This window comes from Anser cygnoides, chromosome 7 (assembly GCF_040182565.1).
Source record: "Anser cygnoides isolate HZ-2024a breed goose chromosome 7, Taihu_goose_T2T_genome, whole genome shotgun sequence".
In the NCBI taxonomy this organism is placed as follows: domain Eukaryota; kingdom Metazoa; phylum Chordata; class Aves; order Anseriformes; family Anatidae; genus Anser; species Anser cygnoides.
Genome location: NC_089879.1, coordinates 18299450 through 18327120, shown reverse-complemented (window position 1 = coordinate 18327120; position 27671 = coordinate 18299450). Strand labels below are relative to the sequence as shown.

General features: G+C 43.0%; 2 protein-coding genes across 2 annotated transcripts; one reads left to right on the top strand and one right to left on the bottom strand.

Moving 5' to 3' along the window:
* The first annotated feature begins 1896 nt into the window (after positions 1-1896).
* LOC106045158 (lysosomal acid lipase/cholesteryl ester hydrolase-like) lies at positions 1897-14737 on the top strand. Its single transcript, XM_013195566.3, has 10 exons — positions 1897-2147; positions 5812-5950; positions 6733-6847; positions 7241-7439; positions 8018-8127; positions 9438-9574; positions 10134-10274; positions 11710-11781; positions 13575-13643; positions 14067-14737. The coding sequence occupies exons 2-10, from the start codon at positions 5819-5821 to the stop codon at positions 14298-14300; spliced, it is 1209 nt and encodes a 402-aa protein (XP_013051020.3). The 5' UTR covers positions 1897-2147; positions 5812-5818; the 3' UTR covers positions 14301-14737.
* Positions 14738-16301: 1564 nt separating this feature from the next.
* Positions 16302-24702, bottom strand: ANKRD22 (ankyrin repeat domain 22). Its single transcript, XM_013195254.3, has 6 exons — positions 24221-24702; positions 20195-20386; positions 19041-19148; positions 18633-18710; positions 17462-17560; positions 16302-16777 (listed from the first exon to the last, which is right to left on the bottom strand). Exons 1-6 carry the CDS (start codon positions 24239-24241, stop codon positions 16700-16702), a joined length of 576 nt encoding a protein of 191 aa, XP_013050708.2. The 5' UTR covers positions 24242-24702; the 3' UTR covers positions 16302-16699.
* Between the last annotated feature and the right edge of the window lie 2969 nt (positions 24703-27671).

The following is a 27671-nucleotide window of genomic DNA, read 5'->3' as shown; positions in this document are numbered from 1 at the left end:
GTAAGCCCATCAACTGGCTTACTGCTTGTGAGGGAAATGCATGAGGACTTGAGGCCTATTTTATGTGTTTCTAGTACTTAGGATTGGAAGTGCAATAGCTGTATGTTTGAAAGCAGCCAGAGCATCCTTCAAATTCACCTGGGAAAGAGATCACAGCTGTGCACCTATTTTGCTACTTGGGACAACACATAAGAGTCAGGGTGTTGAATTTTCTGGCGTGGAAAACCAATAAAATCAGGCTGGACAAGGAGCATTGGAAACATCGTGGGGACTGTGGATCCCAGCTTGGGACATGAGGAGAGACATGTTTCATCATGTCTCAGAGCCCTTCTGAGTGATGAATTTATGCTCTGCTGAAAGTTTTTGTCATGCAGAGACATCAAAGCTGCTGAGTTACAGTGTTTTTCACTGAGAAATCACTTTTTCCATCATCCCACAGAATGCTCTTGTTGTGGTTTAGCGCCAGCAGGCGGCTCAGCACCACCCAGCCGCTCGCTCGTTTGCCCCAGGTGGGATGGGGGAGGGAATCAGAGAGGTAAAAGTGCGAGAGAGAATTCCTGGGTTGAGATAAGGACAGTTCCTAGGTAAAGCAAAAGCTGCACACACAAGCAAAGCAAAACCAGGCATCCATTCGCTACTTCCTACCAGCGTTCATCCCCTTCCAGGAGAGCAGGGCTCCTGAGGCCTAACGGGTTATTGGGGAGACAAACACCATCGTTCCAAACATGCCCCCCTTACTCCTTCTTCATCCACAATTTTGTTGCTGATCATGGTGTCCTACGGCATGGGACATCCCTCTGGGCAGTCTGGGCCTGCTGTCCTGGTTCTGTCCCCTCCCAGCTGGGTGCACCCCCAGCCTCCTCTCCAGCAGGGCAGCACCAGGGGCTGAAAAGTCCTTGTCCTAGTGTGAGCACTGCTCTGCTACAATTAAAACACTGGTGTGCTGTCGCCACTATTTTCATTAAAAATCCAAGACGCAGCATCATACAAGCCTCTATGAAGAAAACTAACCTTATCACAGCCCAAAGTGTGACAGTTCTGTGCTTTGCGTGTAGAGCAGAACCATTACTGTGGCTACTCTGACACCCCGTTCTTACATCACTCCTCTCCTTTCTCCACCACCCAGCGGCACCGTGTTATTTGCAGCCATGTTCCCGAGAACACATACCTTTCACCTGGTCTTCTTCTAAATGCTCATCAGTCCATGACAAAATACAAGTTCTCCCAAAGACATTTACGACTTAATTAGCTGAAGGGACTGGTGTTCAGGTAGGAGAAATCTACTTTGCAGCCTAGCTGCCTGGGGACACGGAACGTGTCCTTCTGGCCACGGCCACCAGGCCAATTTCAGTGAGCGCTGAGCCCCTGGGCTGTCTGCAATTAACTCAGCGGTTAGGCAGAGGTCTCTAAGGACACTATGTTTTCAGAGTTCATGAAAATGGCTTAGGAGAAACTAGAACCCTTATTTGTTGCCCCCCCCCCCCCTTCCTCCCTGTGAGAAAGGTTATATGAAGTGTTCAAGCCTTCTTTGGCACCAGAGGATCCCTGCAGGAGCCATGTCAACTCTGAGAGACTAATCTAGAATAAGATGGGTATCAGGAGCAGTGGTGCTCACTGAAAAACAGATTTGGGAATGTGTGCACAGTGCTAAATTTAAAATTAACATAAATAAATGCAAAGCAGCAGCAGAAAGAGTGTTCTTGAGAGAGTATGTCGAGGGAAGCTGGACATTGCTTCCTCTTCATCCTAAAATATTACATTCAGAGCAGCCCCTGAGACGGGCGACAGTACAGGTCGAGGTCTGCCACAGCCTCGGGGAACTAGGACACCCAGGTCTGTGTTAAATATCGTAACCACTGGTATGTAAGCAATTCTTAACCTCTCCTGCTCCATGGTTTTGTGAATTTAACTGGATGATCTTTTTCATCACAAAGATTTCCTCACTTCTGAAGCACTGCCAAATCAGCACTTAAACATGCTCTTCAATACATGCTGCCAACTCATGACACTCATTGCTGCTACCCTGAAGTGCTCATTGTGTTTTGACTTCCTTTTATTGGCATAGGTTTCTGCCAGTGAATCAGTCTGCTGGTGGAGACAGACAAGGAACTGCAGCAGAGGACACAAGTAAAGCAGTCAAAGCAGAGGTAAGTTGCTTGTACATGTATGATCATGGTCTCTTTCTCTGCTGCCTGTCTCCGTAAAGTTTTGCAGTCTTTGTTTTGTGTTGTTGCTTGTAAGAATAGACAGCTTATTTCCTCTCTGATCTGTTAGCCTATTGCCACGCATAGAAGTGCATGTCTGCTCAAGTTAGAAGACAAAGAAGTTTAACCTGCACAAAAAGAAGAAAAAGTGCAAATATTTCATTTTTCTCTACTTGTTTTATTCAGTCTGAGAGCAAGGGAATGAAGGTCTGCAGCTGTGTGTGTAAATTGGATGTTCTGTTCTTGCAGTCCCATGCACACGTATGTTTTATTAGTAAGCCAGCAGACTCTCATATGCATTCAGTCATAGTTGCTGCTGTGGTTGGTGTGTGTATGCCTCACAGCCAATATGAAGTAAGTTTTATACTGCTTAAAGCACAAAGCTAGATGGTTAAGTTTCTGAAGTTTTATAACTTAGTTTCAGCAAATCTTAAAAGTCCCTAAAGAACTTTCAAGGGCATTTCTCTCTCTGACCCTTTTTCCTTCTATGTATGTTTTTTATGAGTTTACCAAGTCCAATATTTCCTTATGACTTCATTTCTCTCAATAAAAATGGCTGTTGAAAGCTCCTAACTATAAGTCTTTGCTCCTGAAGCTTAAGGGAGCACTGGCCTGCCAAGATTGATGTTACTTAGCCTGCTGTATCTGATTTAAAAGGTGAATACCTGGAAGTCTGTGAGTTATGCCAGCTAAGCTAGGTGATAATAGAGTGCACTGAGAAAAGTTTGCCCTAACAAACCCAAAGTAATTTAGCCTCTACATTGCCTCAGCTAGTCTTGCTAGTGATTTGAAAGCAAGCTGAGACATTAGCAAAATGCTTTATTCCCTCTTGCACAGAGAGGGAGACATTTTATTCCCATTAGAACAGAGCAAAATGGCAAAAAACAGAAAAGAGTGTTGTGCTGACTCAGTGTGTAGCTGGGAGGCTTCCTGTTTGGACAACAAAAATTAAGAAGTATTTCACATATAAAGAGAATTGAATGGTGTTTGTTTTGATGTGAAGTTTAAAGCTTTGGGTGTTTCCAAACTCTGCTTCATTCCAGTTTTTTGATGACTCAGGAGGTTTGGCTTCTTTCAATTTGTTCACTGAAATTTAAAGGTTAAACTGAAGATCAGAAAAAAGACAAAATTCCTTCTCCTATATGGAGATTCAGAGAGTGCTTGGGTACCTCTCCCTCACACCCACAGATCCTGATCACCTTCCTCATTACTTGCCAGGGAGTACTCTCTTATCTTCCCTTGATCGACAGCTCCATTTCCCAGTCCAAATAAACATCACAGTGGCACGTCTTGCCGTAGCAGATGTCTTACGCTAGAAGCAGACTCCAGAAATGTGGCTGAATGAGGACCTCTGTCCTTCACTAAAAATTGGACTCTCTGTGTTTAGTGGACCTACCAATGCGTGGTTTCAAAAGGACTTGTTTCCCAAGACTGCTTAACTTCCTAATGCAACCTGTAATTCAGACAGGTCTCCTATGAAATTCCCTCACAAACCCTCCTGACCAGCCACGCATGCTGTGGCTACTTTGGAGCTGTATGAATGCTGATTAGCTGGCTAGTTTACCCGTGCTGACTGCTCAGCTGGTTGCAGAACATGTCACGGCTGCCTTCCCCCCAGCTGGGCACGAATCCCCCTGAACAGTCCTTCCCCAGCAAACAGTTCTCAGGAGTTCCTGGTAGCCCCACTACTTTGCAGGCTTGTGTTGAACTTGACAGAAACTGACATCAAAAGTTAATAGCAGGATGGACAGAAAGGTGAGCTAGGATAAACACCCCTCAGTCACAGAAGCATGCCCTGTTCTGAGGAAACCCGGCCTACAGGAGCAGCAATGTCCCCAGTCATTACTGGTGAGGCAGTCCCACAAGAAGCCTTGACGAGCTGAAACATTACATTGCATTACTCATCCCTTTTGTCCCAGGGAATCTGTTGCTGAACTTTTGATAGCCTGCCTGACCTTTAAGATTGTTATCTACAAGCAGAATGGTTGCTACTTTTCTCTTCCCAGCCCTCATTCTCTCCTCACACAGGCAGGCGCAGCACACAATAATAATTAGGTGTGTAAGGGCATTTCCAGAAAGTGTAAGCCCAATTGTAAGCTTCATGGATGAATCATTTTTGTACAGTTCTTTGTGTTAGAAAGAAAATTCCTATCCTACCTCCTTGCAGCTCTCGTGTAGGTAAGGAGCACTGTATGCAATAGCACTTCTCTTGCTATTTTCTTGCAGTTTTAACTCATAGTCACACACTCAGTAGCCTCCTATGGCATATAACATGCTCTTTCCTTTTCTGGGGAACTTTAGAAACAAAATTTGCATGATGACAGAAAGGTCAGGGAGGCTCATAGATTGCAGTGTTCCTATACTTATTGACTCAGTTCTGGGGAAAAAATGACTAAGCCCTGGAATCTTATCTATGGTAGGAGGTATCAACATAATCTGGCACTAGATAGACTGTACTCTCTAATTCCTATTCGGAAAAATTCCCACGTGATCATCAGTGGGCCCAGGAAAGAGCAAGGTGTCACCTCCCCATGACAAGAGCTGCAATGACAGCTCTTTCAAAGAGAGCAAGGATACAGGCCCGTGGCAACATGCAGGCAGTCTCCATTGTTTACTGCTCTAAAAAGAATCATTCCACAGTTTCTCAGTGGTGACAGGCATCAGTTTCAAGAGAGATACCTTGGGCTCAGAAGTAGTAGAAGCACAAACGCAGTTATCTGGAGATAGCAGAGGAGGCTCTTGGATGAAGAGGGCAGCAAAGGGCTGGTGAAGATGCCTACGGGGATGATAAATGGAGACCTGGATGAGCCAGTGTCAGCTTGAAAGGAAAGGTTGACTGGGAACTGACTCACGAGGCTTTTTGGTGGCCACACATGGTCATCTTTTTAGCACCGTCACCTCAGAGGAACTAATTTCCAGCAGAACTGTAACATGGTCTGGGGCAGATCATCCATGGTGAAAGCACAAGCTGGCACTGGTCTGGTGCAAGTGTGTTTCCCTAAGCCTTTTATGTTAACACACATCCTCTCTGAGCCTCTGAATCACTCCTGGCCCCTACGTAACCCTTCACCATCTTCCCTGGCTGATCTCTCACCCTAGCACGCTGCTGATCAGCACCAGGAATGGCACTGCATCTGACGGAGGAGGGGACAGGTGGAAAGAGAGCCCTCAGCAAACCTCCGCCACCTCATTCCTGAACAAAGGGATTATCCTCTCACTCTCCTGCTGGCAGAGGAGCGGAGGCACATATAGGCAGCCAGTCTGGGCGATAGTCATCCCAGGTGCCCGTACTTCCATGTCAAGCTTCTGCTTGACTCAGTGCAGGAGCTGGCCATGCCTACCAACCACCATTCACTTGTCCTCTACAACATGCTCAGGCATATTCTCAGGTGGTGTCCCCAGGTGTTTCCCTCCACCATTCTGCAACTGTCCCTGTCACACAGTGCAGTCTGTAGACAGTCCCTCCTCACACAGGTATGTGTTTCTGTCAGCCCCTTGGGGAACACCCGGGGCAACCTCCAAGAGACTCCCCACCTGGGTCTCCCTGTGGAATTCCCCAGCTCTCCCTTCCCACAGCAAACGCACGTGCCTCTGCTCTTTCACGCAGCCCCGAGATGTGGTGCCTCCTCGTGCTGCTCTGCTCCCAGGGAGCTGCCTTTTCAGCAGGGTTCACAGCACCCTTCACTCTCGGCTCAGAGGGAACACAGCACATGAAGCACCGCAACCCTGAAGACTTTATGAACGTTGTAAGTTGTGGCACTTTCTCTGCCTTTCTTTTAAAGTGTCTCTCACAATACTGCCACCACGGTACCGAGTCTAACAGCCCATGTGAGGAGGTTTCAAGAAGGGTCCCCTCCTGGTCGCCCATTTTCCCAACCTGCCTCTTTCAAAGCCACTGCATTAGGGTCAGGACTGCTGTGACCAGGTCGGGATGGGCCAGGGCCAGATGGGAACCTTGTGCATCGCACCAGGACAGACACAGCACGGGAGCAGTGTGCCGGCTGCCACTTTTGGCTCAGAGGCCAAGCAACTCCCCAGAACCTGCTGAAGGGCACTGGAGATCCGGGCTGCTGAATTTTAACCCCAGCAGCAGGACTCAGCTTTAGACTGTGGCCAGAGCACACAGAGCTCAGTCCTGCCTATACCAAACCGAACAACATGCTTTCCCTGCCTGCATCATGTATCTGAACCTAACAGGTGCACGATGAATACAATGTGGGCTATACTTAAAACTGTGATTTTCTTATAAAATCATCTTTCTTAACAATGTCTTGTAACAACCTGTTTGCTCAGGATGGCGGCAGGAGAAGCTGAACCCCTTCTTAGAGCAGTAGATTCTCACAACACAAAGTAATCCAGGACCCCTTGCTCTGACTCACAGAACTGGCAAAATTAGGTGTAGGTGGTCTCATCAGGTCCTTCATGACAAGAGCTCCACACTTGGTTGCCTTGCCTGCATGTTCAGCTTGTTTATGCTCCAAAAGAGGATGGCTTTTATGTTAACACGCTCTTCTTTGGCTTCCCACAGAGTGAAATTATCAGATATCACGGATACCCCTGCGAGGAGTATGAAGTTACCACCGAGGATGGATACATACTTGCTGTTTTCAGAATTCCCAGTGGGAGGAACATGCAAAATACAGGTGTGACACGGTTATAGGACATAAGGAAGGTCTGAGATCCAACTCCTACGTGAATCAGGATACTCTCTTCCACATGCTGTTCTGCCTTCAGCATTTCTCAGCTGTAGATAGCTGGTTTCAATGTAGGACCTGTACGTTGGCTATCTAGCACAGAGGTAGGTGGGGACTAGCCACCTCATTACATTTTTTTATCTGTCATTCCTGTCATTAAATGGTTAAACTGCTTGCATGGGACAAATCCTTAGGTTTTCTCAGCCCAATATCTATACATAGTTCTCCTGGGAGCTTCCATAAGCAGGAAAGGTTTAAAGCCTCTCAAACTAAACCCTGCGCTCCAATCTTAAACTGACATTAACTACTGCTCCAATATGAGAATACTTTCATTTTTTCCAGGGCAAAAGCCTGCAGTCTTCCTACAGCATGCTTTTCTAGGAGACGCCACCCACTGGATTTCTTACCTGCCCAACAACAGCCTAGGCTTCATACTTGCAGATGCCGGTTATGATGTCTGGTTGGGAAACAGCCGAGGGAACACTTGGTCTTCAAAACACAAGACCCTTAAAACCAGCCAGAAAGAGTTCTGGCAGTTCAGGTACTCTGTGAATGGGGAATTATTCAAGACAGAAAGTCCAAGGGAACTAGATAGCTTCAGCCTAATGGGTATTTTACTTAAAACATCATCAGAACAGGGTCCGCACAAGCCAAGGACAATAAAGATCAAGACCAAAAAGTATGGTCAGTAGTAGTTGTGGTTGGGAGCACTGGCTGATGAAGAGATTTCAGACACTGGGAACTGAAAGGGGATGCTGAGAAAAAGGGAGACAGCTCTGTGAGAAGGAAGGCAAGCTGGAACAGGCTGAGCAGCCCTGTCTAGAAATCTCTGATCTCTCATGGCTTAAGTCAACCAAGAGAGAAATGTGTTTTGTAACCCCTGCTAGTGAAAGCACTGATTAAATTCACTTCCCCAAGGGCCACATATGACAGACAAAATTTGCTCCTCCTCTGCAGAGAGCCTTAGGCATCAGGCAACCTGTCAGTACAGCTGCATCCTTCTGTCCCCTTCTCATCTTTGAATGGGTCCTGCCCAGTGCAACGAACAAGACTGACATTCAGTAACACACACTGCAATAGCCAAACAATCTGCCAGCTTTTTGTGTTTCTCCCCTGTAGCTTTGATGAAATGGGTAAATATGATATTCCAGCAGAGCTGTACTTCATCATGAATAAAACTGGACAGAAGGATGTATACTATGTTGGTCACTCTGAAGGCACCGCATCAGGTAAGGTCAGCACATTTATGGTTCACAATCGTTCGCATTCCCATCTGATCAGGAGGCGAGTCTCCCCACTGCCTCACCAGTTGTTCTTGTTTGTGGAGAAGTGCCTTCTGAGCGGAGAGCTGCAAAATATGTGAAACTTTTCTAAAAACAGCTTTGGTTACCATTAATAAGCAAATAAATCTAATAGTAGATCTAAACATTATTTAACCTTTTAAATAATTAGAGACACAGTAGCCTTACTGGGTACTCCAAGTACTGGCACCGGGCACTTTTCTGAAATTCTCAGCAATGGGAATTTTTATTAAGTTCATCTTTTCTACTAAGGCATACAATTATTTTCCCTGTGAAGTGTAAGGAAAAACTAATAAGAAAAAACTGCACATAAATGCAAAATTTCAAATAAGAGAAAACAAGTAAAAAGAACCTCCACATTACTAAGTTGTATGACTTATTGCCAATCCTATAATTAAAAGCACAGTTCATGAGTGCATATATAACTGGCCACATTACTGTTTAAAAACACATTGTCAGAGACTGAAAATTAGAAAATAAAAAGTATTAATAACTTGTTTTCCCCTAGTGCCAACCTTCAGCATTAACCAGCTTTGTAGTTTTTGAATGCAACTTTCTTTCAGCACCAGGTAAAAGTTCCTAATGTTTATGGTTTATGTGCAAGATCCATGAATGAACATTGAGTAGAAATGATCAACTGCCCATTCATTAGTGTTAACTGCCTGGAAAAAGAAAAGAAAATGTGGAAAAACCATATATTGTGAAATCTCCAGGCCTTTTCTTTCTTTTCCTCTCATAAGAGAATTTAAAGACTCTGATGGCAAAACAAACTTACCATTCATGCTTTCTTCAGCTGCCTTTGATGCAATCAGTTGAAAATGCTTAAAGTTCCCAGTATTCTGCGTGGTATTCTACTGCCCCATGGAAGCACAAACATACATAGCCCTTTAGAGACTATAATATGAAAAAAAAAAAAAACATTTTTAAATGATAGCTTTGTGAGAAAATCTGATTTTATCACAGAAACCTCCTTGTCATGTCACCTGCAAAAACTGGATAAAAGCAATGTCCAGATATGCTGTCAACCTCAGGATGAACTCTGCTTCCCAAATAAAATTCATTTCAGGATTTAGCATCAACACTTGCCTTAGCTAAAACACACAGCAAAGACAAACAGACAACAGATGACGGGCTGCAAATCTAGTCTCACTTCTTGTTTGCTACCTACTGCTTATTTGTTTATTTTTGCCTGTGGAAGATGTCTTCACTAACTCAGGTTCTCTCTTCTATGTTTGTAGGCTTTATAGCATTTTCTACATATCCTGAGCTGGCTGAAAGGGTAAAAGTGTTCTTTGCTCTTGGCCCAGTAACCACCTGCACGCATGCTACAAGCCCTCTGATGAAGGTAGCAAATCTTCCTCCAGCACTGCTCAGGGTATGTGTTTCTTCCTCCTCAGAGGCCCCTTTCAGGGTTCCTCAACCTGAGCCAAAGTGGTTCCAAAGGGGTGAGATGCTTGGGATGAACAGAGTGCTCTTGAAAATCTCTTCTGAAACTCTGGGGGGGAGCACTGGAGAACAGGAAGATGGGGCTTGCAGCAGCAGGTTCCAGTGAAGCAGGAGACTTGTGAAACTGTCTCGTCATAGGACTCTTGCTGTTAACTAACATCTTGCTGGCCTTGTGCAGGAGGAACTAAAACAGAGTTGGAATAACAGCCATGATGATCTCAGACTTCAGAAATGAGTGAGCACTAAGGTCACTACACTAGAAATGGAAGGATGGTTTCCTCCAGGACTGAAGACAGTAATGAGTCAGGAAGGACATGTGGTGCACTACGGGGAAGAAGACGTTTTAAGGCGTACTGGGAGGGCAAGCTGTTTCAGAAATCTCTGACTATAGAGTTAAGAGGCAAGAATATTAGCAACAGTTTCCTGCATAAAATGCTCCTGTAACAAGAAAAAAAAAAAAAAAGTGTTGCACTTTTCCCTTCCCTCAGTTAACACTTGGCTGGAAAGGAACCATGCACCAGATTGGATTTATGAAAGCACCTGTGACGGAGTTCTGTACAAACATGGATAAGTTTTGTGGACAAATACTCTGTTATATAGCTGGGGGCAACGTGCAAAATCTGAACACGGTATGTATATGCAACAACACCTAGTCAAAGTAAACTAAAGCCATTTTGGAAATTGCATTTTGCACTCCATCCTTAACTAATAATTGTCACACATGTAAGTGTACATAAAACACAACAGTTCTCAGCAGGCTGAGGGAATGCAGGACATTGTGTGAACAGTGCCAAATAGGACTAGACCTAATGATGGGACCAAAAACCAGGCATACTCCAACCCCAGAAAGAAAGGACTGAATTCAGTCTGGAGCTATACTGCATATGTCCCTAGCTGTGTCCTCTTTTAGAGCCAATCTGACCAGATTTTGGTCATACACAGATGCTCTTCAAAAAGAGACAGTGGATGATGGAGTCAGATTTCGGTGTTCTTCCTCAGCACACAGACACCACGGTCTTCTGAACCCTGGAATAATTACAAGACAGGAAAAGCTCCGCTTCTCTTCCCATACTTTAGACTGCTTGCATTAGAACTTGGTCCCAAAGAACTACCCTAAGGAGCACGTCCCATTTTGCTGTCCTCAGAACTGGGCCCGACGGTTTAGTCCACAACACAGAGGGCTACAGAAATGCCTCGCCTGTGCCTGAGGAGCACAGCACAATGGGATTCACAAGGACTAGTGCATCAGTCAGGGGGACAGGACAGAGAGTTGGCCCTATACTTGCCCACGTATGGATTCTGTAGTCTTAAATCCCCTTTACAGAGGCCAAAGTATGCAGAAGCTGGCCTGTGCAATGCTTATTATTAAAATATCTCTGAAGACTGGGGCCCATTTTTCTCCATCTGTGACAACTTGTAAAAGCACATATGGGAAAGCAATGAGACTCAAAGGTTTAATGCAAAAGCAGTTAAAGGCATAACAGCCTTTTTGAACAACAGATTTAAACCTTTTAGGATCTTTCTTGACTTGCGTTAAGTCACCAACCAGCTTCTCAGGGCAAGATAACAAGCCTGAGGAGGAACCTGAGGGGATGGAGTTAGAACATCCCCTCAAGAGAACTATAAAAATGCAGGCAGAAGAAAAGGCAGTCTGTGTTTTGTAAGCTGGCTTCTTTAGCACCAGGAGAAAAGTGAAGAGAAAAACAAACCTTCAAAGACTTATGCCTGTGGGGGGGTTAACGTAAGGTGAGGATTCTACTTAGAAAGGACAGGAAGTTTTTTTCCTGCCATTGAGGAACCACATGATTCCACAGTGGCACTATCTTCATGAACAGAGACGCTCTCATGAGAAAGCTCTGCATGCGGATGTGTACCATTAATCAGCTATTCCTAAGTCTGCCTATCAGTTTTCTGTTTGATATTGATATGAGGATGATGTTGATTTGAGTATCCTATTAAAACTGGGCTTTAACACAGCAGCAGTATGTTGCTCAGGTCCTTCACAGCTTTATTCTGTCACAACACTGAACCCTTGCCTTTATAACACTTCTGCTTTCTCTCCAGAGTCGAACAGATGCTTTGGTAGCACATTCCCCAGCTGGGACATCAGTACAGAACATTATTCACTGGCATCAGGTATAACTGTGTACTGACATAAGCAGACTCGTACTGCTGCTTTTTATGCAACTGACAGCCTACAGGGAAGTCCAGAGGTGGTGGTTCTGGGAAATTGCCCAACACAGTGCCGTAAGCAGCTGCCACCAAGGAAGCACTGCTTCCCATGGCTCACCAGACCATTACCCACATTGTCCCTTTTGTATCAGACCTTTCTGCATGTTAGGGTCTAGTGGCTTCCAGCCTTCAGCTTCATTTGTGAAGACAGTTGCCTCGAAAGCTGCAGAGGAGCACTCGAGCACAGTTGAGGCACTTGGCAGGCAGTAGGAAGATAGCGGAAACGTGAGCAGCCAGGGGATGAGCCAGAACAAAGTGATCCAGGTTAAAGCTTTTCTCCCAGAAGGTTAATTGCAGTCTGGATCACCTCCCAAAGCCAGTTAACCACACAAGTGCTTCTGCTGGCACAACGGGAAAGTGGGGGAACTGCATTATAATGCTCCAGTACATGACAAGCAAAACTTGTTCCCAACAGTCAGGTTTTTAGAAAATCCTCTTAGCCACTCATGCCAGTGTCCATTTCCTGGATTCCAATTCCTTAAAGGTGGGCTTCTACTTATACACTGGCAGATCTGAGCTCTTTTCTGCTCATCCTCTGAATTAGACCAGGGCAAAAAAGATCCAGAGCAGAAGCACATCACTGCATGCCTCCAAGGTAACTCACATGCTGAGTCATGATCCATCTGCATATATCCTATAGACAGATCCCCCATTTCTGCAAACATTATGGTGTAAAATATCTGTGTGCTCCTCTGACAAAAATTCCTGACAGTAGGTCACTTGGGATATATCCACCCAGAGCCAGGAAATGAGGACAAACCATTGACAGTCAGTGGCTTTGCAGCCTATTTTGCCAACCTCTAATAAGGTCAAGTGGTTAGAAAGTAAACACAGATACTATAGTAAATACGGATACTATAGAAGAAAACAGCAAAAGCAATGATATACCAAGTATATTTCTAGCACATCCCCAACCACTTAAGCCTTGAAGTCAAGATTTTCTAAACCACAAAATCCAAGTGAGATACTGGCATTCTCTCACCATGTATTACACAGTCACTCACAAATGAAATTACATGTTAGGTTTGTGGAAAAATAAAATAAAATAACAATAAAAACACAACAGATATGTATACACTTCTTCACTCCTCAGTCCTACAGGGCATATGGCATGTATTGTAGACAAGAGAAGCTCAAAAGGCCATGCCATGTGTCTAATGTCCCACCTCAAAACTGCTGTCAGAGCACAACTTACATATAGCCAAATTCTCTAACAATTACAGAGCCACTGAAAATGTGACCGGTACTACCAGCAGACCAGACACTGCTGACACACAAAACAACAAGGTGTGGGAGGAGAAATCATACGTTACACTAGATAACCAGTAAGAGCCCTGACAGGCACTAGACAGCCTGGCCCTCCTGCCAAGGTGAAAACTGAGCACAACTCCACATCACAAACGGGGACCCCACCTTAGTTAATTTAGACAAACAGCACTTTAAAAACAAAACACAACAAGGGTGGCAGCTGAGGATCAGGAGAGAATGTTAGCAAGGGCAAAGGCAATAAAGCCTCTCGTCCTATCACCCATCCTCAGTACCTGTGGAAGCCTGCAGCTGGAGGAAGGGGTGGGAGGAAGCCAAAATGCTCTGTCTGAGCCTTGGGTCAATCACAGGGAGGAAAATACCTCCTGCACTCTGCTCTGTCTCTTAACAATACACTTTCATTTTATCTGTCCTTGTTAAAACATTCACAGATAGCACATGCAGACCGATTCCAGGCTTATGACTATGGTTTGAAGGAAAACATGAAGAAATACAACCAGGTAAGGCAATATGGTTAAGTCACAAGTCACAATAAGTCACAGACATAACAACTAAGACCAACTGTTGCCCCAGCAAAAATTAAAGAAGTACCCATGTTAAGTATGCACATGAATAAGCTCCGCAGTCGTTCCCTGATAAACTCCCGTATGCCCACCTCTGAAGAGCATGAGCAGGTGTCAAACTCCAGGACAACTTGTAGCCATGCATTTCAGAAAGGTCTATAAATATGATGGATCACTCCCTTCCAAGGGAGGTAGGGACCGGGGCTAGGGAAATAAACGTAACAGAGGGGCAGCTTGATCCTTGCAGTTTTCCTGTAGCGAGTGCAGAAGGGAAACAGAGAGATGCCTGCACAGCATCCTTTCTCTAAACACAGCTTCTAATATAACAGCATGCACTCAGATCTTCTCCCTTTCTTGCAGCCTACTCCTCCTGTATACAACATAGAGAGGATAAGCACACCCATTGCTGTTTGGAGTGGCGGACAAGACAAATTTGCAGGTCCAAAAGACATTGCAAAGCTACTTTCTCAGATTACTAATCTCTGTTACTATAAGCACTTTCCTGAGTGGGGACATCTTGATTTCATCTGGGGCCTTGATGCGACTGAGAGAATGTATCGGAAAATCATTGAACTAATGATAAAATATCTTTGAAACCACACGTAGAGTGTTGATCCATTTAGTATAAACCTCCAAAAATTTTATTTGGTGATAAGGGTGATGCCTGGGGAAGAGAGAAACACACAGACATACATAATGAATACCACTATAGGTGTTCACATGTATTTGTTTGTTCCTTGCTTTCCACAAAGTTTGAGGTTTTACATGATGTCATTGTTACCAGCGTCTTCTTAAGAAGGTTAATGTGTATGGGAATGAAAACTGAAAACAGATATTTGGGCATACTCTTCAGGGAGCACTTAATTTGGACAGCTTTTATTTGTACAAGACTGATTTTCCTAAGACTAAACACTGTTGTTGTCTTGTGTATCTTATGTACCCCACAGCCCCATTATCCCATGAAGACACAAAAATGGGATTTGCTCATCTGTCTGTCAAAGGACAACTCACCTTTGTTTAAATTAAATCATTTATCCACTTGACAGAGAGCTTGGCTTTTTTTTTTCCCTCTTTTTCCCTCTTCACGTTTACCAACGTTGTCGTGACCAACAAGATTATTTTCACTCATAAGAGTCTGAGCAGACAATCAATGACTTCCAAATATCAGAAAAATTGTCAGCCTTTTCTTTTTGGACTCATCCAAGTTTTCTCCTGCCCTCACTGCCCACACATCACCCAAGGGTTTGTTCATACACTCTAAACACCCCAATAACAAAGACCACAGGTGGCAGTTGAGGAATGAAGAGATGCAGATGCATCAGGCAAACTGCACTCCAAGCAATACAGCTTCCACCCCATATAGTATTCTTGACACTATCAGTTGAGTTGCTGAAAGCACTCTGGGCTTTCGGCTTTGACTTTTACATAATCGTATGTCTTGATCACTCTTTGTTCACAAAATTTCTTCGGTACAGGAAAACAGTCAACAGTTTTCCCTTCCAGCCCGAAGAGATAGCAGCTAAATTCATACTAAATCGATGCTATCCAAACAAGTGCCTCACATCTACTGACCCACAAGTTGATCTGGTAGATACTGTCCCCAGGCTATACCCAAAATGGTATAGCCATTATATTCATATTGTATATAGCTATAGGCTCAGACAGGGTAGTTTATTTCCCAGGTGTTTCTGTGTGGGTCTTTGAGCCCATATTGCTCAAACAAGACCCTCTGCAGCTGGAGTCAGTATCCAATAGGACAAGTACACTAAAAAATACATCTGCTTTCTGCAACACAGAAAACACATGCTAACTTGCCCATACACCTAGTCTAGAGACCATTAGCAGTGTTGATCATGGCACCTATCTCCCAAACTTATGACAGCTTACAGAAAATGGTCAAAACTGCCAATAAAAACAAAGATCCATTAGACCAAGGAAGCAAGATACAGCAGTGTTTGAAAGGAGAGATTCCCCTTTACTAGTGCGTTATTAAATCGCAAAGTGCCAGGCAACATTAACAAATTGCTTACGACTGCTGGTTTTCTACTGCCTTCATGTATGCAGGAGAAGAAATATTAATTTATTATTATTTTTTTGGTATGTGCATCCTCTGCTGTATGCACCACTTTTAAAAGCATACTGCCCTGTCTAGTCCCCTGGGAATGACACATCTGGCTCCCATTATCAGCATTTCACTTATTGATTTATTTTTCTATTAGTAAACTGTTTATATTGGAAAGGTAGTCAGTCTAGACACTTGCTTCTCTTCTGAGACTAACATATTTTCATTGTTATTTACTAATGCATTAAAGCAACCTGGGAACTGGCTATGGTTGTGGACTTCAACAACTTAATCTCTTCTTGCTGTTTCTTATCTGAGAAAAGAGAAGATAAACCTTCCCTCACAGCAACATAGTGAGAATTAAGGTGTGTGAAACTTGTAGCAGAGATGGAAGGAAGTAGAATAGAGAGATCTGTTTGACAAGTCATTTCCATTGTTGGAAGAGAAATACTAAGAGGTAGGGTGCCAGACCTTGCATAAGCTGCTGTGGTATACTGTTCAGTTGTCAAGCATATCCCCTAAAGAACCAGTAACACACACTAAGGGATATTTTATTACTCCATCAGCTGCCAATCATCATGTGCAATGTTTAGGTTTACAGAAGTCTTACCATTGACTTGCTTGTCTGTGCAAGTCAGGCAGTAAAACTGGGGGAGCAGAAGGGAAGGGCAATATTTTGACCACTATTGTAATCATTCACAGCTTAGTAGAAGCAAATGAACGCCTTCCAACCCACACAGCCTTGGGGATACTGACAAGTCTCATAAAAAACAGTCAAAGTCTGCAGCAAAGAACAGGTCGTTTTGGACCGAAACTCTATCAAGTACCAGACCACAGTCCTCTGCAGGACTCCTGCAGTTGTCAGAGGTGGATTGCCAGATGGGGTAATTTTCTGCATGTTCAAGAGTCCTTGATAGCATCCCATCCAGCACTAGGAAGTTTTCCTTAGCATGCTTTCAATGTTGCTGAACTGTAATCTTCTTGCAATATCTAAAGGAGTCTCCCCATCCTGAAAGAGACAGATGAAATACATTGTAATATGATAAATACAAACATAGCAGGTCTAATACTACTCTTGCTAAAGTCAAGGACAGAGTCTTTGCCCCCGCTTAGGTAGTGATAGCCAATCCACTGTTTCTTGGGGCTAATGTCCAAAGACACTGCAGAGCTGATTTCAAGATCTATATGGACAAAAGTTCGCTCGTCTCAGCTGAGCAGTACAGGTACTCCCAGGTCAGTATCTCTTGGGACAACATTTGAGCTTCTTTGAGAGCATCAGCAGCTTGACTTAGCCCCTTTCAGAAGAATGGTGCTCAACAAAGCACCTAGGAGGGCTCTTAACACTTCCCTGCAGCCTGCATCTTAGGAACAAATGTAGCACAGCTATGAGTTAAGCAGAGGTATTCTAAAGACAGCTACGAGATCTGCCAATCCAGTGAACATCTAGGCAGTTTTGAATAGAAGAAATCTGACAGTGAAGAATGTGGACTTCAAAGTTGCTCTTGCCAATGAAGGCAAAGGGGCAAATATTGTATTATACCCCCACAGCAAACAAGTCTGATGCCAAGAAGCTGTGCACCTTTTGTTGTCATTTTTTGGTTTGGTTTTTTTAACTGCTGTACGCCAACCGAGGCCTACAACGTAATTATTCACCCTCTTGATAAGGAAATAGTTATTAACTCCACTGTCTTACCTGATTCTTTACAGAAGCATCTGCATTAGCTTCAAGCAGCAGAGGAATGACTGCCTGGTTTTTCATTTCACAAGCATAGTGAAGGGCTGTGCTACCGGACTGAAGGGAAACAGTAGCAGAAGAATTTTAGTTTTATCACTTCTTTAGCAGATCTTTGTTAAGTGCTACTATCAATTTCACTCTATGCCTTATCATTTTTCCCCTAACAACTAGATGCATAAAAAACATCTCATTTCCCAATGCACAACACAGTAAAATACGTTCTCATAAGAGCAACAGGAAAAAAAAAATCATTCCTCTCCCCGATGTAGCTGCTAAAACAAGTCTGATACCTTTTATCAGGAAGCCAATAGTTCTTTACTTATTTCAAAGGATTCCATAATCTTTAGCTCAACAACTATGCCTTAAGTTTGAGCAAACAGTATTGCTTAAGTGTTTTATAATTTGGTTGCTGGTGAAATTGTGGTTTCTCCTTTTCTACCTTAGAGGAGAGGAGCTCTTTGCCACACCCAAGTAGACTAGTCAACACAGACATTACACATGGTAGATCAATGCACTCTGAAGACCAAGAAAAGACACAGGGTCTAGCACTGGGGCATGACCTTTGCCCATAAATCTACTCCAGTCCAAGAACTCATAAATAGTGAAACTCGGACCCTTATATTACTGGAATCTTTATAGAATCCGGTATTTAATACATCAGTATTTCAACCCAGCTGGCCTGGATACTCTTCTAAGAGACTTTGGTCAGAAAGGGACTGACAAAGTTAAAAAACACAGAAAATCATTCCCTCCAGGGGTACATATCACAGCAGTCAAGAAGCTAAAAGTCAATTATAATAGCCTAAAGTAAAAGTGCACATCTAAAAACATCACGTTGGTTTTTAGATGCTGTGTTTGTAACAACTGTCATTCTGGCTCTAAAGCTAAGAAAATAATAAGCTTGATCAGAAAGCTGCACTGAGCTGTCAGTGGAGAATTAGTTGTGTACATTACAAAACTCCTGCCAAAGTGTCAATGTGAAACATTGAATCTTCCTCTTACATCAAAATCAGTTCAGTCCCTGGTCCTACTCTGAAAGCAGTATTTTATACCCTGAAGAATCTGAAGTTTGCTTTTAGTAACATTGTATGCATATGAGCCATATTTACATTTGCATAAACCCACTTACAAAGTCTGTAGCATTAACATCAGCTCCAGCTCTAAGCAACATCTTGATCAGGTTTTCATTCTGCTTAGTTTTTGAGATCTGTTTGGTGCAAGGAAAAGAATAACACAGTGAGACAGTTTATCTGCATACACTATTAAGTAGCTGTTGGCTAGATACTGTTTTTCCTAATAAATAAATAAATAAATAAATGTCTGGCTTCTGCAAATGCCAAACTGATGCAGTGATACAATTCTGCCCCTTCAACAGCTACGCTTGTAGCAAAAACACTGCTTCTTCCATTGCTCTCCATCAGTCCTTGCTTCAAAAAGAGCATTCTGTAAGCATTCCTGGCCTAAAATATCGCAATAAGAAAGGTTATAAGGGGAAATGTAAAGACACAGAGGCTTTTCTGCTTTCCTCCAGACTCACCATGAGAAGATATCCAATAAGCAAAACTGGCATGAGGATTATGATGAGCACATAGTCAAGGAAGGTAAACCGTTTTCTCACAGCATAATGCAGACAAGTGCGGTCCTTCTAAATACAAAATAACTCTGATTAGTATCAGATTCACTGATCTGATTATATCTGTTTAATACTGACAATACTAGATCCTTTTATATTTCACAATCTTTCCCTCCCCCAGGTTATCTACTATAAATAGTTCTCTGATTTTCAAGCAGAAACTGGCACATGCATTTTGCTTCCTTCAAGTGGTAGCACATTTAACTCAAAAAGACACATGAAAACTGGGCTCCACATGAAAGAAGGATGTGGGATCCAAAGGATTCCAAAAGTACGCCTGCAAACTTGACTGCAGAGGGAAAGACAGAAGAGTGTAAATCTCTACCCCTACCTAGCAGGTTAAATCATCAGGAAGAGTCCCCACAGCTCATTTTTACAGAGGTTTGGTTACTGAATTATTACTATACGGACTTATAAGAGCTTATGTCACATAGAGATACAGAGGAAGTAGCAAGACCCCCAGCAGACTCTCAGTGAGAATAGAGTTTCAAAATCTTTGAATATTGCATGTACCAAAGCTAGTAAAGGGCAGAGCTGTTGACTTGGGTGTTAAAGAACACTCATGTTAAACACCCTACAGTTCCTCAAACTGGAGTCTGACAAACTAGGTTATGGTGTTACATCATGGCCCAAAATGGACATGCTGTAAGAAAAATGGACAGGCTGTCCTTCAGACCTTCCTTTTTACTAGGGTGAATAAAAAGATAGAGGAACGGAAGGAACAGAAATAAGATGGAGTGCAGGACAAATGCAAATTGCTGCAGGCAGAATATATTGGGGACGGGGATGCCATGCTGTATTACCTAAACTGGGAACACGAACACAGAACGAATTTTAGGTTTGCAACGTTTATTGTATCCTGTGTACATTGGCAAGTCAGGAAAATAAATGAGGAGATAAAAAGAAACATAAAGGTTTATTGAATTACAATTTGGGGGTTAGACATGCCTCAGCTGGAAACAAAAGCAAGGTTTGGAAGAACTGCCAATGTTCCCACACATGTACTCCAAGAGTCTTAAAGAGCAGTCAGTGCAAAGGGTGAGTCTGTGGCCACTTACCTTGTTTCTGAGGTTGACATCAGCATTTCGTTTTAGAAGATAGCTAACTATTCTGTTGTTTCCCTGTTTGCATGCACAAATTAAAGGGGTATCTCCACCGAAGCTGTCCTGGATATTCACGTAATTGCTGTTTTTATCCAAAAGGAGCTGAACTTCATTGAAATCATTATTATATGCTGCCTGGCAAATGGGCTGAAAAGAAAAGATAATATTCATCAACCAACATGATTCACAAGACATTTGTACTGTCCATACTGGCTTTCTACTTGCACATCATACAAAACTGCCAGGCACTTCTGACAGAGGTTGTAATTCTAGGCGACTTCCAGAAGATGGTGGTAAGAGATGACACACAGCAACTGAAGCTGAGAATAACAGGAGTGCTATGAGTTTCTTGTAGCCTAACACAGCCCAACAGTGGGAAGTCTGGCAGACTGGTAACATTTGAAGTTCTCCATTCAAAAAGAAAAGAGTTTTCTTTCTTTTCTTTCTTCCTCTGTACTGAGGTTCTTCATCATTTTCCAAGACAGGGCATTTCTAAATATCACCAGCAGTTTTTCCTTCTCATCTTCCCTTTATCACAGTCTAAATATGCTACAAGATCTAGCCCTGAACACTGAGCCACTTCCCCACCCTCTCCAGTTCTTAGCTTAATTTTTCTCACATTAAAAACATTCACCTTATTTATATTTTCAGACAGGTCTTTTCTTTAAATATTACCTGCAGTTTTTCTTTCTTATCCTTTATCATTTTATTTATTATTTATCATTTATTAATGATTATTAATTTATTAATAATCTTCTTAATTATTTCTTATCCTTTATCACAGTCTAAACAAAGAGCACTGAGGCAACTACAGAGTCCTGACAATGTTACGTACAGACAATAGATTCCACGTGAAACCCTAGAAAACACATTTCATTTCATGCCTACAGAAAAGCAAGGAGACTATAAGTCAGGAAGCCCTCACCCAGATTTCCACAGTGTTAGAAGCCTGTCTCAGTAGTGGTGCAGCTAAACAACCAGCTTCTGATTCATGTTATGGATACTCTATTACTGTTAGCCATCCAACATGCACAAGAGGGAAAGAAACTTACAAGATACATACTCAGAGCAACTGGGAGGCAGTATCAGAAGAATCCAAGATTCACAACTCGGACTGAGACTGACTCAGCTGTGGAGAAGTGCAGGACTATGACAGCAGAAGTCTCAAATAGCTGTTGCCCTTGCCCAGAAGGGTATAACAGCCAGGAGAAGCCTCACAGTTTCCCTTGTTATAGATGCACTGCCAACTGGAGGACAGATATAAGTCTATGGCCTCTCCTTAGGCACATGAGATACTAAGGCCAGTGCTCCCAGAGAGAAAGAGAGGGAAAAAAAAAAAAAAAAGAACTGAGGAAAATATCCGTGAGAACTGAGCTCACAGTTTCTGGAGAGGTTTGCAGTCCACAGCTCTCACCTACACCACATTGTCAGCTCCCAGTGACCTGAGCACCCCAGAGAGCTCAGCAGAGGCCTAGCCCTGCTCCTCAGTGTAGCAGAGGAGACCGGGCTTTACACCCAGTACAAACAAGAGCTCCAGGTCTGAAAGGCAGGGAGCAGGACCAAGACTTTGAGCTTAGGTAAAGACGAAGCGAGCACCTCTTTGAATGGTCTTGCAGCAAAGCCCCTCGCCTCTGCTCTCACCCTCCTGCAGCACCACCTACACTGACACAAGCTGCACACCAGAACCCAGCAGCGCGATGCTGCACAAAACATACGATAGAAGGGATGGAGAAGACAGAATCCCGACACCAAACTCATCCCACCCTCACCAGTGGTGCCCTTTCCCTGCTGCAGAATCAGGGCTAACCAGGAACTACCTCAGACCCTCCATGGACAGAGCACACGGCTCTGCCTGACTGAAGAAAGCAAAGGGCAGGCGCTGGGAACCGTGCTGTGTGGGAGATGAAAGAAGGGGGACCTGGCAGCTCTTCAAAACCTGGCTGTATGGATACAAGGCTGACAGCAAGCTCACTTGGCTTGGGAGCAGCCACCAAGGGGCACTCAAGGACATCGACATCTCCAGAGAGCCTTCCCGTGCTCTGCTGGAAGAACCAGCCCCAGACACAATGCTGTGCAAGAGCCTACCTGTGTGGTTATTATGAAATCTGGTGTTGAGGATTATACGTGGCAATGACTGATGGTCACCCAAGTCAGGTGTTCAAAGAAAAGCTGAATATGGACTTTTAAGCAAAAGCTCTATAGCTAGATCAGAATATCTCGTTACACAAACACATTTTACGAGCCCTTTAGAAGAGGATTTCATTGTTCAGTATCTGAGGCTACAGGAAAGGTGAGAAGTAGTCATAGGACAGACAAGGATGTCTAAAATCACTAGTACAAGATCACCAGATAAGGGGTGAAAGTAAAAATGTCAGATAGAAGGACAACGCCTCTATGGAATTGTTTATTTGTAGAATCAATTATGGGCCATATGTCTGAAATCAGGACCTGGTAATTTGCTCAGATTCAGATGAGTTGCTACATCTGAATTTCCTGGCTTGTTTTTGGAGCTTCTTGTATTTTCCTCTGCTTAGATTTGCTGAGGTAGTGGTAAGCCACCAGATATTCAGCAAATTCTACCAAACATGAGATAGAAGTGTGAGGCAAAGCACTAAGGACAAAGCATTCAGCCATTAGAGAAGAAGCTAAAGGTAAATCTGGTCTTGCAACTGGGACAACAATTTCAGGTGATAATTGCCTTCTCCTTCAAGAACTGCAAGGGATTGCCAAAGTTACATCAAACACCAGCTGTTCAGACAAAAATGGAGTCACTTCATAACATCCAGATATTCTGAATCAATCCACAGTCTTCCTGTGTGCTAAAATTCAGGCAAAGGCATGCTACAAACTAAACAGGAAAGTCTAAATCATATTCAGGATGTTGAGGAATATACTATCATCCCTTCCATACTTCGCAGCAAATAAAACTTGGACTTTCTTATTTGCACTTCTGTAGATTTTTATCAGGTGTAAATGAACCCTATTTTACCAAGCAAATTACCTTTCACTCAAAAAAAAAATTACAGGAGGGATACCAAACCATATGAAATTATTAATTAATAAGCATGGAAGATAGAGACAGCATTTGAACATTCTCTAAACACCACTTTAATTCAGCTAGAGGACTGGTTTCCTGTACAATACTATCTCAGAGTAGTAGAACTGGAAAGAGGAAACAAATACTTTCAGAATAAGACTCAATCTACTCAGCCTATCAACATATGAATGCACAGATTCAAGCTTTCTATAATACTGAAAGAGGAGATGATGTTTAATTTCATTGAATAGCCTTTTAAAAATAAAAGGGTGGCTTTCAGCATCAAAATGTAACCTTTTAAAGGAACAGCCATGTGATGTTATCTCCAGAAAAAGAAACAGCAGTACAACTCACCGTATTCACAACCAAAAAGAACTGAAACCTTTGTTTGTTTCCAAGTGTACAAATGGAAAGGTTATAAAACAACTAGGAAGTCTAGGTAGCACCTATGCTGAAATTCAGAGTTGTGCTAAATGGACGATAGTCTGACGATAAACCCATAAAGATAAGAGCTAGTTTTATTTATTTATTTTTTTAATCACATTCCTAAAGCAGTCCTGGGGCAGGGGGTTTCCTTAGGTACTACCTTTATTATTTGTATTCAGCATAAGCCGAGGAGTCTGCTTGCAGTCCTTAATTACACAGTGCTCAGAATCTCTCTGATATTAACATAGAACAGCAAAAAAATGTTGAACAAACACATACTTTCTCTGTGAAGTCACAACAGTTACACTGGTTACTGCACTTTCTTTGCTCCTACAAACAGCACTTCTGCAATTTGTAATAGCCAAAGCACAGCATTTCCAAAGGAAAAGAACTTCCATGGTTTCAAGCCTGTGTATGTGAGGACGTAAAAGGAAAAAAAAAAAACAACAACAACATAGAACTACCGTATATCCACAGCTTCAATAGCTTCAGTTACTGTGCAGAAAATAGTCACGTACCTCTGAATAGAGTATTCCCATGCCTATTCTTCACTGCTTGAGTTCTTTCTTGTTCACCAGCCCAACAAGTTAACCTCACTTGAAATGCTCTTGAGCTCGTCTAAATCTGGTTAATATTTAATTTAAAACATAGCTATCTTGCTTTCTTAAGCTACATTTCCTTTAAGTGCTTTCTACGTGGTAGCATGAAACAATTGTCTTCAGAAACCCAACCCAGTGAGGTAAACGTGAGAACAGCAGCTTACGGGAGACTGACAGAACAAGTTACAACAGAGAGAAGCATTTTCCTTTGTTATTTCTGCAATAACAGCCTCTGGTTGCCTAAAAAGGAAGGCAGCAAAACAGACTGGGGAGGTGGGGAAAGAAAAAGAGAAGAAAATTTCACTAGTGAAGAAAGGGAGGGGGAAAAAAGAAAAGGTAAGAGAACTAAACTTGGAAACAAGTAACTGAGAACAGTAGCTAGTTTGCCAGTCAATCGACTTCCCACTTACATGTGTCTCAAACCCTCTGCAAGAACACGTCAGACATCTACCAGGAAATATCCCACACCTTTGATGAGAGTTCCAGGTGTAATTAACTTCAGTCTCTTATTAAACACACCAGCCCATTTCATCACCATCTGCTCACTCATTTCTTCCTAGCCCAGCCCAAACAATGAACATGACTCATGTTTAGGCTGCTAATTTTACACATTAAATGCAGTACAGCTTCCTTGGGAAGAGACTTATTCTCAATGCCTCCCTTCTGCCTGAGCATTCATGGTTCTAAGGATAAGATGATGAACATTTCTGTATTATGCTCAGCCTGAGTAGGATATGTATATTTTAAGTGTTTAAGACACTCCAAAATCTCTTTTCCCTTTATACTTGGAACCCACTACATGTCCTCTATTTCCAAGTTCTAAAACAGATTCGTGCAACTGCCCATCTTAAATCCAAGCCATCTGCCTTACATTTGAGAACTTTTATTACTGCACAATTTTCATATTTATTCTCCAGTTTGGTGGGCAGACGTATAAAACTACTTACACTTGCTCTATCCTTCCCTGGTTAAAGCTGGATATCTCCACTGACTAGTGGCAGTTTGCTGGCACCAATTCTAACCATTTCAATGGCTGCTTACTGGAAGAAAATTAGGTTGGATTGGAACAGAAACACACAGTACACCTAACTGCGACAAACCTCACTAATATCCTCCCAATGAATTGATCAGAGGAGTAACACCTCAGAAGTAAAAGGTATTCCTTGTCAGTATTTTGTCATGTCCAGATCCTAAGGAATGGGCATTCTCCAACATCAGCTGGCAAGGTTGTTGGAATTTATAGACTACATCTCATTTAAAGAAGGCTTAAATCACTCAGCTGTTTCATATTGGGAACAACCTTAGTAAATTACTTAATTCTCTCCTAACACCAATATACAAACTTATGGTAGTAAGGTGGTTTTGGCTGAAATAAATTTCACTTTCTTCATAGTAGTTTTACGGTGCTGAGATTTGGATTTGTGATGAAAATGGTGTTGACAACACACCGATGTTTGAGCTACTGCTGGGCAGTGCTTACACAGCCTCACAGCCTTTTCTGTTTGTCATGCTGCCCTACCAGCAAGCAGTCTGGGGATGCACAAGAAGCTCGGAGGGGATACAGCCAGGATAACTGACCCCAAGTGACCAAAGGGATATTCCATGCCATACAACATCACATCCAGCAATAACAGATAGGAAAAAGAAGGAGGAGTGTTGGGGGACTTTTGGAGTTACAGCTTTTGGCTTCCCAAGTAAACATTACATGTGATGGAGCTCTGCTTTACTGGAAATGGTTAAACAACATCTGCCTGCCAGTGGGAAGCAGTGAATGAACTTCTTATTTTTCTTTTTCTTTTTTTTTTTTTTTTAAATGAGCTTCTGAACTCTTACTCTTCTGATTCTCTCCCCAGTCCCACCACGGAGAATGAGCAAGTGGCGGTGTGGGGCTTTGCTGTCTACCAAAGATAACCCACAACAAAAGGAAAGATTTTTTTAAGAAAAAACTAACAAACCATTCTTCAAATAACACAGAGATAGCTTCAGGCATCACCTTTCCCCAGACAGTGTAAATTACCATTTAATCCAGTGTCACATCTCTGGCCCTCTTGTAAATTATTGAAGTGCTATTGCGGTCAGAGTTTTAGCTGGAAAAGAGATAAGCAGCCCAACCAAGATGAGATATGAGTTATGGAAATTCATGTAGTCACAGGTTCAGTTCTGCTAGATATACATCCTTGGTGTTCTTTAATGTGATTATAAATGAAGATTTGAATCCTGACTGTTTTAATCTTTTTGTTGTTGTTGTTGAATAAGTTGTTTTTCTGCAAAAGATGCCAAGACTGAGTGGATGGGTGAACTGGGAGCTATTTAGTCTGTGTACTTCCAGAAAGAATTTACAATACTTGAAAAGTTTTCTGTGAGCCAGAATTGAACTAGGAATTTATCAGAAGGGCTTTCACCTAAGAAAAGATAAGGGAAACTTTTTTTTCAGGAAATATCGATAACTCTTCAGAACAGCACCTTCAAAATAGGCGAAAAAGATTGCTTGTCTCGTAATTCCCAAGCACTATAGATGACATTGCTCTAAGTGGCATGATTTACACTACTCTCAGGAAAGAAATACGTTCCCTCCTGCCGTTGTGTGTGCAGAACGGCTTTAAGAAACTTGTACTCCTCGGGAACACAATTCTCTAACAGCCAGTGACTGGAGAAGAAAAATATCCACCCTTTACACCTCCCCTCACAAGACTGTCACCTACCCAGCCTGCAGCCCTGTAGCACTGCAGGGGGGCCGTACTCCTCTGCGTCAGGCCGGGATTAACTCAACAGTCCCACCAGCACCAGGAGTGGTACCTCCAGACTGGGATGCTGAGCAGCCAGAACAGCCACACACACAGCGGAAGGAAGGAAAGGAGATGGCCTCACCATGCCCAGGCTGACAGGGTGAGCTCAGTATCTGTCCCCTGACACGCTGCTTAACTGCGACCCCCAGGGAGCCTCAGACTGTCTATGTGGTCTATCCTCCCCTCTTGCTGAAGACCACATTTGTTTTCTGAGACGGAACAAAAATAGTTTAAAAGTGGGAGCTATTGAATCTTGTGATGCTTGCACATGTGTGTCTACAGCTGAGATGTGATGGGTTTCTTTAGGGTGACTCAAGGTGTCTGCTGACTTCCTAGCCCTCCCCTTATGTCCCAATGCTCATATGGTTGCTACTGGGGTACCTCTGTTACAGTCCATCCTGTGGCTAAGCCAGTGGCTCCAGCAGCTCAGCTGCCCACTTGAACGTGCCCAGCGCACAACTGATCTGTTCTATCTCCTTTCCAGTTTCCAAATGCATGCCTTGAACCTCCAAAGACTGTTGGAAATTACCATAAGCAAATGGGGAGAAAGCAAACAGAGAAAGTGAAAAAGCAAAAATGTTGTT